The following is a 12,574-nucleotide window of genomic DNA, read 5'->3' on the forward strand; positions in this document are numbered from 1 at the left end:
TAGATTCCTGATATTGCCCTCTTCCCAATCTCTTAAAAAACTCAGAGTATGTAAGCAGCATACAGGTACTAGCAGGCCAAGCAGGACTAACTTCCAACTCCCCCCCCCCACCCCCAATATGGTATAATAGATGCTGCCAGATGTCATGCTAGCAGTTTAAAAATATTAGTCACTATACTCCAAATGGAATATAACTAACTATATAATTTTCAGCTATGCAATTTTAAGTCCAATCTTCTAAGCATGACTCATAAATGCTGTCTGTGATCTGGCCCCCACTGACATCTCTACCATCCCTGCCTTCCACGTGATCCCATTTCTATGCTCCACACATTCAAAACTACTTAGTTTCCACAGTAAGGCATGGTCTCTCACACCTCTAAGCACGCTGTTCTCACTGCCTGGGACTCTCTGTTGCCAGGCCAGCTAAATCCTACTCACTCCAGTTTATCATTCTCGTTCTATAAAACCTTTCCTGAAGATTGTGAGCGGGTTCTTAGTTTCTATTACACTTTGTTGGGTTCCTCCTCCCTTTTAGGCCCGGTTGACTTAATCACATTCCGCAGTTCCTAATACACTTATGATTGCTGTCTGTGCAAGACCCTTCCTCTGTCTGCTCGATCCTTGATTTTCACTGCCATTATCTTTCTTACAGTGAGTGTATACTCCAAAGTGACATACATATATACAGACACACATAGTTGCATACATATGTATATAGCCTTAAATATGCAGATCCTTGTAAAATGTCATTTTGTTTTTAAATTTACACAAATGCAGTGTCATAAATATATCCATGGGACTGCCTGTGAGTCTAGTTCTTGCTTTAAACCGCTATACAATGTCAATAGTCTGTATATTCATCACATTTAACTGAGACTTTCAATGCAGATGATTGATGGCCATCTGCATTGCCACCAACATTCTACTACCACAAATTATGACAAGATGAACAACCTTGAGCGTGGCCCTTTATGAGCCTGTGACAACACTCTCTCTGGAATATATGAGTATACCCAGGAGTGGCTTTGCTAAATCATAGGGTTTATGTAGACTTATTTTCATCAAATAGCACTAAATTGTTTTGCTTTGCATTTCTGTGATTAGGAATGAGACTGAACATCTATTTGTGATTAGCCATTCAAGCTTCTCTTTCCATGAAATGCTAACGACGTCCTCTGTCCAGTTTTCTACCGAGTCTTTCGTTTTCCTTTTCCTCTGGTTGATTTGCAGTTCCTTGATCATTTTCTCTGTATTTTGTATCTACCTAAGGCACAGCATCGATCACACTGTTCTGAAATTGCTGATCTACTTGCCCGTCTCCCCATACTACTCCATAACTCAACTTCCTGAGGGCAGGGACAGTCTCTGATTCAGTTCTATATCCCTTGAACTTGGCTTGGGGGTGGAAGAGCAATGAATATTTACTGTACGGGTTATGGGCTGGATGAACTGCCAACTGAAGCCCAGGCCCAGTAAATGAACTCCTTCAGGGAGACTTCGTTGTGTTCATCCGTCTTATCCTCATTTCCCAACCCCCTCCAATACCCAGCACAGGACAACTTGGCACGACAGAAGTACTCAACAAGGTTTGTGGAACAAATGAATAAACTGAAGCCCATCAGGATGATAATGATAATAAAAGCTAATATTTATTGCTTTTAGTAGGTGCTAAATATACGTTAAATAACTTCAAAAGGATTATTTCACCTGATCCGCCCAACGATGCCAGGAGACAGGAGTCATTATTATCCCATTTATAGATAAAGAAACTGAGGCTCAAAGAGCTCAAGTCACCATCCAACATCATGAGTTATGGAGCTGGGGCTTTTCACCCAGGTAAAGCACATCTAAAGCTGGCACTCTTAACCACTGGACTGTGCTACACTACCTCCCCGGCGGCCCTGTCCTCTAAGGCTGGTCTGCAGTACATGCCCATCTCTGTGAGAGCTGCTCCCGGCCTCATGATGGTGCCTGACTTTGCAGGACATCAGGCTGGGGTCTGAAAGGCACTGTACTCTCTGCACTTCCACTTACCGCTTCTTGGCAATTTCATTCTGCCTCTTCACCTTCTCCTCCTCAAACTCCCGAATGTTACGTACACCAATCTCCCGACAAAATTCTTCAAACACCTCATCCTCTACCTGAGAGACGTAAAGGGGGGCAAAAGCCCTTTGGGTCAGAGTGCTGCTTCCAGCCTCAGCCCTGCCCAGATGTACCTGCTGGCATGGCTCATCCCTCACCAACCTGGTTCATCTTCTCCTTCAAGTCTTTCATTTCCCTCTCTCGGCTTTGGATGATCCTCTTGATATCGTTGATGCGAGGCCCGAAGTTGGCTAGCTCGCTCTCCAGCTTGGACTTTTCCTGCAGGAGAAGGGGTTGAGAAGGTAAAAGGAGTCCAGGCTCTTTGGAGGAAAAGAGGCGTCCCAAGCACGCTGGTCCCACAAACTCAAAGGGCTAGCTCTCCACACGCTGACAGAACGTGACTTAGCACCAGTCAAACCTCCGTCAGCTCTCAAACTACCATACAGCTTCCTCCCTGGCCTCCAGCCAGCCAGCTTCAAACCACAAGGCTGGCCACAAGGTAAACAGGCTCCCTTATCCATAACTCTTGCAGTCAAGTATGTTTTAGAATTCAGACTTTTTTGATTTTAGAAGAAGGCAAAACTACACACACCCACACAAAATACATTATATAACACCCTCAGGGTGGTCTGGGGAAGTACCTCATGATCAAACACATTAACATATCTAGGAGGGTACCCCCAATAGCTCACTTGCAATTCAATTTCAAAAGCTCAAATATTTATTACATGAATGAATTACGCTAATAATAGCACCTAACATTTACGGAGTGTAAGGAATCAGTCTAACCTCTTTACCTGTATTAACTCATTCAATCTTCATAATGACCCTATAAAGCAGGTAGTATTCTAACTCACTTTACAGATAATGACAAAAAAAGAAAAACAAACAAAAACTAAGAGAAAGCTTAAGAAACTTATATAATGTCACGCAGAGCCAGGATTTGAACCCCTGGCTGTCTGACTCTATGCTATGCTTAGTTCCCTGGAGCAGCCTGGGAGGAGAGAGGAAAGTAAGACAAGTTCCTACCCTCAGAGAAACCTAGGCCAGGAATGGAAAGATGGCCTTTAGAAAACAGGGCTTCCCTGGCTGGTGTGGCTCACTCGATTGAGCGCCAGCCTGTGAACCAAAGGGTCACTAGTTCGGTTCCCAATGAGGGTACATGCCTGGGTCATAGACCAGGTCCTCACTAGGGGGTACGCAAGAGACAACCACACACTGATGTTTTGCTCCTCTTTCTCCCTCCCTTTTCCTCTCTCTAAAAGTAAATAAATAAAATCTTTAAAAAAAGAAAAAAAAAACAGGGCTGAGGCCAGTCCCCACCTGCAGATTCAGGGCCAGATGTCGTGTCTTGGTCTGCTCTAGGTCACTCTGTGAGTACTTGAGCCGCATCTGCAGTCCGTGGGCCTGAGACTGCACCTGACGTAGCTCTGCCTCTTTCCGCTTTGCCTTCATCTGCTCCTGAAATGGACAAGAAAGAAGAGCAGGCTGGTAAGGAGGTGGCTGTCCTGAGCTTAGGACCCCCAGTCTTAGGCACAGCACTGTCTGTGGCTTACTTTCAGCTCCTCTGTCAACCGCTCTTTCTTCTCTTTTAACTTGTCTACTGCTTTCTCATCCCAGCGCCGTGCTTTGGCCTTCAGGTCACTGGCCCCGCCAGAGATCACGCCTGACTTCTGGAACAGGGTCCCATCCAGTGCCACTGTCTACACAAAGAAGGGAGAAGAGAGAAGAAGTTGAAGAGAGGAATCTCCAATATTAAACCTGTCCAGCTCCAATCTGTCCAGAATCCATACCTTGTGGCGTTGGTGGCCTCCAAAGGCAATGCGGCGAGCATCCTCCACGTTGTCACAAACAAGGGCATTGCCACAAGCGTACTGCAGGGCCTTTTTGATGTGAGGTGGCTCATAGCGAATCACATCAATCACCAGCTTGGCCCCTTTCAGCTCCCGGAGTTTCTCATCTGTAGGTTTCACCTGTAGAAAGAAGCAGCTCAATAGGTGGCAGAACATGGAGGGCTAGGAGGAGGGGTCCCTCGCAGACTGTCTTGATCCCATCCCCACCGGCCTCACCTCCAGGTAGTCAAGAGGCAAGAAGGTCTCAGGCTCCCCACGCTGCTCCTTGATATACTGTATACAGTCCCGGCCTGTCTTCTCCGAATCCACGATGATGGCATCCATGTTCTTGCCCAAAACCTTGGTTACAGCAATCTGATACTTCTTTTGTGTGGGCTGGCAGAGATCAATGAGGCGGCCGTACTGGAGACATCAGAAAAGAAAACCAAAGCATGAGGCTTTGGGGAGCTGGCTCAGAAACACCAATTCCCAGCTTGGGCAGACTGGTGTCCGTAGCAGGAACATAAGCCCCCAGGCTATGAAGAAAAAGCCTCCTCTGGCTACAAAGCAGCAATGACTTTAGGAAGTTGTGTCTGAATTCAAAGTCATCTTTCTAATCCTCAGTTTTATCATTTCACAGACCACTACTACCTGACACCATGCCAGATACCCTATACAACTTAAGCAAATTTTCACAAGCACCCAGCAAAAGAAATCTCTTTTCCTAGTTTATTTCCCCTGTTCCTTCCCCCACCAAACAAATCATGGTTCCCTAAGAACTATCAGATAAAGGGAAATATCTTCAAGGCACTGAACCTAATTCACCCATATGAACCCCCACAGCAGTGTCTAGAGGAAAGATCAGGAATGGAACCTAGCTAAGCTGAACCCAGGGATGGGATTACAGCAACAGAGGGATAATATTCAGGAAACTCAGGAACTCAGGATTTGGTTCAGGAGGCCAAGAGACCCGATAAAAGCCTGGTGAGTGATCCAGCTGGTACATGCCAAGGCAGCTCAGACTGAAGCCTGCACAGAGCTACTTCCGGAGAGACTAATCTGCCCCATGGCCCCTCCCCTTCCAAGGGCCTCTCTAGTTCCCCCGCCTCCTACAGGAGAGTGGCCAAAGCAAGAGAAACCTTCAGGAAGATGTAGCTGGTGTGATAAACAGAACATGAGGTTAAGAGTCAGAACAACTCAGGTGTGAAATGCAGTTTTTTCACTCATAAGCTGTGCCTTTTTGGGCAAGTCACTTAACTTCTCTGAGTCTCTGTTTCCCCAGCCATAAAAAGAGAATTGGCAATCCTGTCCTCACAGAGCTGCTGGGGAAATGACCTGAGAGTCCGTGTGAAAATAAGTGCTCAGGAAATGAGTTCTCTCTGCACTCTTACCACAGAGCCAGGATACAGGCGTTTGATGCTTTCCATAATCTCTGCCTTGCGCTGCTGGCGGCTGCTCTCCTGGCGGTCAATGCGGGCATCCCCCAGCTGCTCCATCACCTGGTTCAGCTCCTTATTGATCTCATCAATACGCCGCTTGGCCATCTCCACCTCCTCTGTCAGTTCCCCCTCTAGCTTCTTCTGTTCCTCTAGAGACTGCCTACAAAGTAAGGGCACACAGGGGTTGCCCTGGCTGCTCAGAAAATACTCTGGGCTGAGAGGGCCTTTGGGGGTCCTGCCTAGGGAGGGTCGGGATAGGCAGGTTCACAAGAACAGGCCTAGAAGTAAGAGGGAAGGCTGCAGAGACACATACTTGCTAGTCGTGATGTACTCCTCCAATTTCTCAATCCGCTTCTGATTCTCTTCAATCTCCCGCAGCTTTTGCTTGATCTTGGCCTGTGAGAGAGACAAATATACTCAGTCACCAGGGGCTGAGCAAATGAACTCCAAGACCACGGGGACCAGGCTTACTTATCCCCTATGTGCTTGCTTATCCAAGAGCCCAATATTCCAGGACAATCTGTCACTATTGCAGGAGGCCTACTAAAAAGCAGACACACAGACAAGTGCTCGGCGTGGCTCTGCTGACTGATGGGGCCTCCCTGGGCCCAAGGACACCCTCTCAGTGTTCTACACAGCCTGGCCTATCTTCCTCACCACTCAGGGAGGCTCAAACCAAGGCCAAGTAAAGCTTTCTGGGCCCTTCATCTATAAAATGTAGGTAACCTCTACTTCAGAAGTACATATTAAGTGTTTAATATAGGGTAGCTATTAATATTAATGCTTACCACCAAAAGAAGTACTTAGCAAAATACCTGGAACACTGTAAGCTCCTAGGGCAGTGTAACAATTTTCTATTATTGTTATGGTTTTTACTACAATTGTTAGTAGGAAGGCAGTAAATGAAGTACACTTGATAAGAGTGTGGACTTTAGCCCTGGCTAGTGTGGCTCAGTGGATTAAGAGCCAGCCTGCAAACCAAAGGGTCAGCAGTTCGATTCCCACTCAGGGCACATGCCTGGGTTGCGGATCAGATCCCCAGTGGAGGGCACACAAGAAGCAACAACACACTGATGTTTCTCTTCCTCCCTTCCCCTCTCTAAAAATAAAAATCCTCAAAAAAAAAAAAGGTGTGGGCTTTAGAGCTAGACTTCACAGGTCCATATCCCGGTTCTGCCACTGAATAATGAGGCGACCTTAGGGTAGTTTCCTCATTTGGAAAAAGAGAAATTAAATGAGTGAATGCATGTAAAGTATAGTGCCTACCACACAGTAAATGCTTGCTCATGTTGGCTACTGTCATTACAGTTAAGACTGTCACTACTTCTTCAACAACTACACTTGAACAACAATAAAAAAGACTATCATTACTTCCTCTTCTCTGGACCATCACCCCCAATCCTGTAACGCATACCCACCTCTGTCTCTACTTTCTTCCGCTCTTCCAGATCCAGCCGGTCCTGGTCAGCTTTCTGGTCTCGATTGAACTTTTCCAGCTCCTGGGCCAGGGTGGCTGCTCTCTTGCTAGCTTCTTCTTTCAACCGGTGGTATTTCTTCACCTGCGTTCAAGACAGGGAAGGAGGACACAGGTGACCAGTCAGCCCTTGTCAACCCAGCAATCTCTGTCCACTCCCACAACCCTCCTAGAACTTACTTGATTCTCCTCCAAGGTCAAGTCTCTGCCTTGACTCTGACTCTCCTCTTCCATCCGTTCCTCAAACTCCTGCCGGGCTTTCTCCACTGAGAGCATCTCCTTTTCTAGTTCATCCATGTCACCTTTACGTTTCTTATAATGCTTCTGAGCATTCTGTAGGGACTTCTTAGCTGCTTCCAGCTTCTTGATTTTGTGGGAAGTATTCTCCTTGGCTTTGATGTACTGAGGTCGCTTCTGGTTCAATTCTGAATCCTTTTCTCTTTTGCCAGAGGAAAGGGGAAAACCAGTTAGCACTGTTGGATAAAGGAGGGTTCTTAGGCTTTTTAACGCAAAGAAAGGGGGCCCGAGCCCCACCATGGCCAGACTCATGGAATTGCCTAAAAGAAAAAGGACCTGATGCCCCACAGGTCCTCAAAAAAAAGAGGGGGCAATCTAACTACTCCCTGGAACCTTCAGCCTAGCATTCCAGGTACTCCATAAAGTAAAGCTACCACCTTGGCCTCAATCGGTCAGGCCAGAACCCTCAGTAACAACTCCAAGAATACCCTGTGTTCACTTAACTGTCTCCCATCTAACCTAACTTTTTAAAATCCACTCTAACCCTTAAACTTCTAACTCCAGTTTTCCTCTTCTAAGGAGGCATTCCCAGGCAACCACTCCAGTGCCTGGGATTCTCACTGCTTCCTTTCGCTTGGCAAGTCACCGCCCCTTTCAAGTTCTCCCTCTTCCGAGTACATATCTACCCAGAGTCTGAGTACTCAAATACTCTATTTGTCTGAAATGCAAGTCAAGGGGAAAATAGAGAAACTACTATGGGTGCTGGACTCCAGGCTTAGAGAAGCCCCAGAAAACAGCATAGCCTCTTGGTTTCCCCAAAATTGCAGGTCCGGGCCTGCCTCTTACTTGATCTCCTTCTCAATCTGCTGCTGCTCCCGCATCATTTTGCCCAGTTCCTTCTTCTTCTCCTTCAGCTCATCCTCTACCTTGTCCATACGCTTCTTGTCCTTTTCTATCTCCTTGTTCTTAGAGGCCAGTTCCTTATTGAGCTTCTCGATTTCCACTTCATTGTGATAAAGCTTAAAGAGCTGCAGCTGTACCTGAGCTCGGACCACCTCATCCTTCAGGCGCTGGTAGCGGTCAGCCTATTTAAATAGGGGTATGGAGGCAGGGAGTGCATCAGTAAGGCCCTGGCTCCCCAGCCTGGCCTCTCAGGGCCCAGAGGTAGCCTGGCCACCTACCTCTTCTTTCTCTTGTTTGGCCTCCTTACGTTCAGCCGCAATGTTTTTCTTACGATGGTAATTAAATTGTGTGTCCTCTTCAGCTTTCACCATTTCCTTCTTTCGCTTGTCATACTCCTGGGCCAGCTCTCCAGAGCGACTGATCTCTTCAAATAGAGCTGTCCTTTCTTTGGGGTTCTTCATGGCAATAGATTCCACGGCACCCTAGTAAAGGTCAAAACACTCTCCCCACTTAGAGCACCGCCAGCCCAGTTCCTCCTACCCACTCCCACCAACTGGGTGCTACATTTCACATTGGACTCTGAGGACACGTTCCCGGCCTTTGAGGTGCATGGCAAGCAGAAGAGACAAAAGCAAAGCCAACACCATGTATTATATGCAGTGACAGAAGTCGCACAGAAAAGGACTAAATGATGCTTAGAGGTAGGAGTCTGGTAGGAATGCCTACATGGAAAGGCTTCCCGAAAGTGACACCTAAGCTGAATTTGGAAGATGGGGAAGATCTAACCAAGAAAGTAAAAGAGACAAGGTTATTTACATGCAGAAAAAAAATCAATGTGCACAGGCCTGTGGGCCAAAGAAAGCAGGTGAATTTGGGGAACTGCAAATGGTTTAATTAGGCTGGAATGCAGAGTTGGCGGGTAAGAGTATTGGCAGATGAGGCTAGTGAAGTAGGCAAGAACTAAAGGATGGTGTTTCCTGAATGACAGGAGTCTTGATTTCATGCTAGGGCAGTGGCTCTCAAACATTAGTGTGTATAACCATGACCCGGCAAAGTTGGTAAAATACACATCGCAGGGCTGCACCCCATAGTCTCTGAGTCTGTAGGTCTAGGATGGAGCCTGAGAATATGCATTTGTACCATGTCCCCAGTTGATGCTGATCTGGAGACTAGAAAGGCCAGACTGGAGTTAGGAAGCCAGTGAGGAAGCTGCTACATTATTTCAGGGCAGAAATGAAGTCAGAGACGGAGCAGGCCCAAGGGTGGGCAAAGAGGAGGGAACCAATAATTGTTAAAAATGCCTACCTGGAAGACGAGGAAGTTACGAGCTTTGATGAGAATGCCCAACTTCTCTAATTCTTCACTGTACTCATGTAGCTGAACCACTTTGTTGTTGATCTTGTACTCAGAGGAACCCCCTACAAGACAACGCATGAGTTGGCCAAGACTCAGGTCTCCCTTCCACCTCAGCCAACTAGTCTACCCGTCTCCCATGACCCAAGGAGAGCCTTCTGGCTAGCCTCACCCACCAACAATAACACGGGCAAAGGTGCGGTCCTCAGCACCCTCCTCAGAGTAGACCATGCTGACGAAGGCCCGGTTGGCAGCTGGCTTGCCCACAGGAGCTCCGTGGATCAGATCCCTCAGGGTCTTCACTCGTAGATTGCTGGTTTTTTCACCTAACACGAAGCTGATGGCGTCCATGAGATTTGACTTACCTAAAGGAGGAAGAGACAAAGAAAAAAAGAAATTAGGATGGAAAAAAGAAAAGGAATAAAGGTGACGTTGAGCGGAGCAGAAATGTTCCCTAAGCACTCAGTTCTCAGACTCATGGGAGGAGAAAATATTACTCTGTCCCCATAAAGACAGGGCCCAACCAAAGCCCTGGGTCAGAAACTTAGAAAAATGATCCCTCTGCAATTACCTTAGCAGCCCAAAACTTAAACCCTATCTAAGGAAAAAGTACATTTACATAATCGATTGTTCTGCAACCTTTAATGACATGAGAAAAATGCCCACAATAGGAAAAACAAGCAAGACACAAAATCCAGTACAGTTTGATCTCAATCAAATTTAAAAAAGTCGGGGCAGGGGGCCTGAGGGAAGTTCTTTAATGGGTACAGTGTTTCAGTTTCATGAGATGAAAAAGTTCAGGCAATCGATATTCAGGTATTCACACAGCAATGTGAATACAATTAACACTACTGCACTGCACACTGAAAAGTGGTGACAATAGTACATTTTATCTCGTGTATTTTACAATTTTTTAAAAAAGGCATATTCCTGCCCTGACTGGTGTGGTTCAGTGGACTGAGAGCCAGCCTGTGAACTAAAGGGTCACTGGTTCTACTCCCAGTGAGGGCACATGCCTGTGTTGCAGGCCAAGTCCCCAGTAGGGGGCGCACAAGAGGCAACCACATATTGATGTTTCTCTCCCTCTCTTCCTTCTCTCCCCTTTCTCTAAGAATAAATAAAAAATCTTTTTTAAAAAAGGCATATTCTTATTGTGATACAATATGAAGGACACAGCAGCATCTATGAAGTATCTTGCCAAAAAATACTTAACCTGAATTTAAACAAGTGTTTAGACCTCCCTTCTGGTTAAAGGAAGGTAGTAAATGACATCATGAGGAAACCTTAAGACAAACAAAATGTGGGATGTTCTACAAGACAACAGGCGTGGAATTTTCAAAAAGCCAATGTCAAAAAAGAAAGGTTAGGAAAACCATTCCAGAACACTAGAGATTACTGAGACCTAAGCAAAGGCAGTATACAAACTGATTGGATTCTGGTTAAAAAAAAACAAAACCAAAACCAAACAAACAAACAAAAAACGCCAGAAAGACATTGTTGGGAGCAATTAGGGAAGCCTGAATATGAACTGGATGATTGATGACATGAGGAAATTCATTTTCTGAGGTGTGATAATGGTACATTGGTAACACAGGAGAATGGTTTCAGGAGATGACTGCTGAATCCCTTAGGGTGGAATGTCATTAAGTCTACAATTTACTTGCAAATGATTAAGCAAACCACATATGCATGTTTGAAATTTTTCATAATAAAAACTTGTGGAGAAGGGAAAATACATGAAAATGTAAATGGTTTAACAGTGGTCACTTCCAGAAAGGAAAGTAGGTAACAATCAGGTCAGGGAAAAGATGGAGTGTTTTTACTTATATCCTTTGGGATTTTAAAATTTTTATACCATATACATTTATTAGCTATTCAAATAAATAAATACAATTTTTTTAACATTAAGAGTGGTTATCTCTTCCATAGAGAAGTCACAGTTTTTACTTGCATTTTTTAGTTCTTTCTTCCCAACTTGGGCCCGGCATAATGGCTCCTGCAAAGAAGGGTGGCAAGAAGAAGGGCCGTTCTGCCATGAAGAAGGTAGTAACCAGAGAGCACACCAACAACATCCACAAGCACATCCATGGAGTGAGCTTCAAGAAGTGTGTCCCTCCAGCACTCAGAGATCTGGACATTTGCCATGAAGGAGATGGGAGCTCCGGATGCACACACTGACATCAGGCTCAAACAAGCCATCTGGGCCAAAGGAATAAGGAATAGCACATACCGTATCTGAGTGCGGATGCCCAGAAAACGTAATGAGCATGAAGATTCACCAGACAAGCTCTATAAATTGGTCACCTATGTACCTGTCACCACTTTCAAAAATCTACAAACAGTTAATGTGGGTGAAAACTAACTGCTGATTGTTGAATAAAGTTATAAAACTGCCAAAAAAAAATTTTTTTTAATTTGGACTGGGGTTTGGGAACAGTTTAATCTCTATAAATTCTACCTCAAGATTCTCTCCAAATATGTTATGTGACTGTGAACTGAGGACCTGATTTCCAACACCCATCTACTACCCAGCTCTGAGAATCGTAGCCCAGGTCCCTCCATGAAGGTAGTACAAGACAGAGATTAAGAGCTTGGGTTCTAGTCCAGTCCAATAGATTAGGTTGTAATCTTAATTTCACTACTTCTTAGCTGACCTTCTGTTCCCTCAACCTGCCTAGTGAGTAACACATCTAAAATAATGCTCGGTACATAGTTCTCTGCTGGAGTCGCAGGAGCACAGGCTTTGACAGGCATGGGTTCTGACCCTGCCTCTGAGAATCAGTGTGTAAGTGATCACACCTCTTTGTGCCTCAGTCTCTTCATATATAAAACATAGATAATGGGATCTCCCTCCCAGTGGCATCGTGGGAATTTCAATATAAAAGGTCCCAATAAATAAAGTACTCAACACACAGTAGTTGCTCAGTAAATGGCAGTCCTATTCTAACAGGTCTGGACTCCGCAATGTCTCCCTCATCACAACAGGACTAGCACAACATGCAGACCAGGAGTCAGCTTTTTAGACACCCATTTCCAACCTCCGGGCTTCTCCCATGCTCTCCAGCAACAGGAATAACATCTCACAACCAAAGGCCTTCCTACTCACATTCAATATTATAAGCATTTTTATAATACATATTATGAGCCCTAGCTGGTGTGGCTCAGTGGTTAAGTGCCAGTCTGTGAACCAAAGGTTCACTGGTTCAATTCCCAGCCAGTGTACATACCCTGTTGGGGGCGTGCAAGAGGCA

The 12,574-nt window shown here is 45.5% G+C and overlaps 1 protein-coding gene and 1 pseudogene across 2 annotated transcripts in view; one reads left to right on the top strand and one right to left on the bottom strand.

The window, feature by feature from the left end:
- The window catches only part of SMC1A (structural maintenance of chromosomes 1A), a 31,332-nt gene that overhangs the window by 16,565 nt on the left and 2,193 nt on the right, over positions 1–12,574 (bottom strand). For both annotated transcript variants that reach the window (XR_004900945.1, XM_028523350.2), the window contains exons 2-15: positions 9,500–9,688; positions 9,276–9,388; positions 8,249–8,452; positions 7,914–8,152; positions 7,011–7,269; positions 6,775–6,915; positions 5,670–5,752; positions 5,309–5,516; positions 4,155–4,340; positions 3,879–4,058; positions 3,642–3,788; positions 3,409–3,546; positions 2,248–2,364; positions 2,038–2,144 (exon numbers count right to left, since the gene is read on the bottom strand). Coding sequence is in view for 1 of the 2 variants with exons in the window: in XM_028523350.2 (XP_028379151.1) it covers positions 2,038–2,144; positions 2,248–2,364; positions 3,409–3,546; positions 3,642–3,788; positions 3,879–4,058; positions 4,155–4,340; positions 5,309–5,516; positions 5,670–5,752; positions 6,775–6,915; positions 7,011–7,269; positions 7,914–8,152; positions 8,249–8,452; positions 9,276–9,388; positions 9,500–9,688 (2,311 nt within the window). In the remaining variant the exon portion in view is untranslated. The remainder of the gene's footprint in view (positions 1–2,037; positions 2,145–2,247; positions 2,365–3,408; positions 3,547–3,641; positions 3,789–3,878; positions 4,059–4,154; positions 4,341–5,308; positions 5,517–5,669; positions 5,753–6,774; positions 6,916–7,010; positions 7,270–7,913; positions 8,153–8,248; positions 8,453–9,275; positions 9,389–9,499; positions 9,689–12,574) is intronic.
- LOC114505451 lies at positions 11,282–11,727 on the top strand (annotated as a pseudogene).

Source organism: Phyllostomus discolor, chromosome X (genome assembly GCF_004126475.2).
Source record: "Phyllostomus discolor isolate MPI-MPIP mPhyDis1 chromosome X, mPhyDis1.pri.v3, whole genome shotgun sequence".
NCBI lineage: Eukaryota > Metazoa > Chordata > Mammalia > Chiroptera > Phyllostomidae > Phyllostomus > Phyllostomus discolor.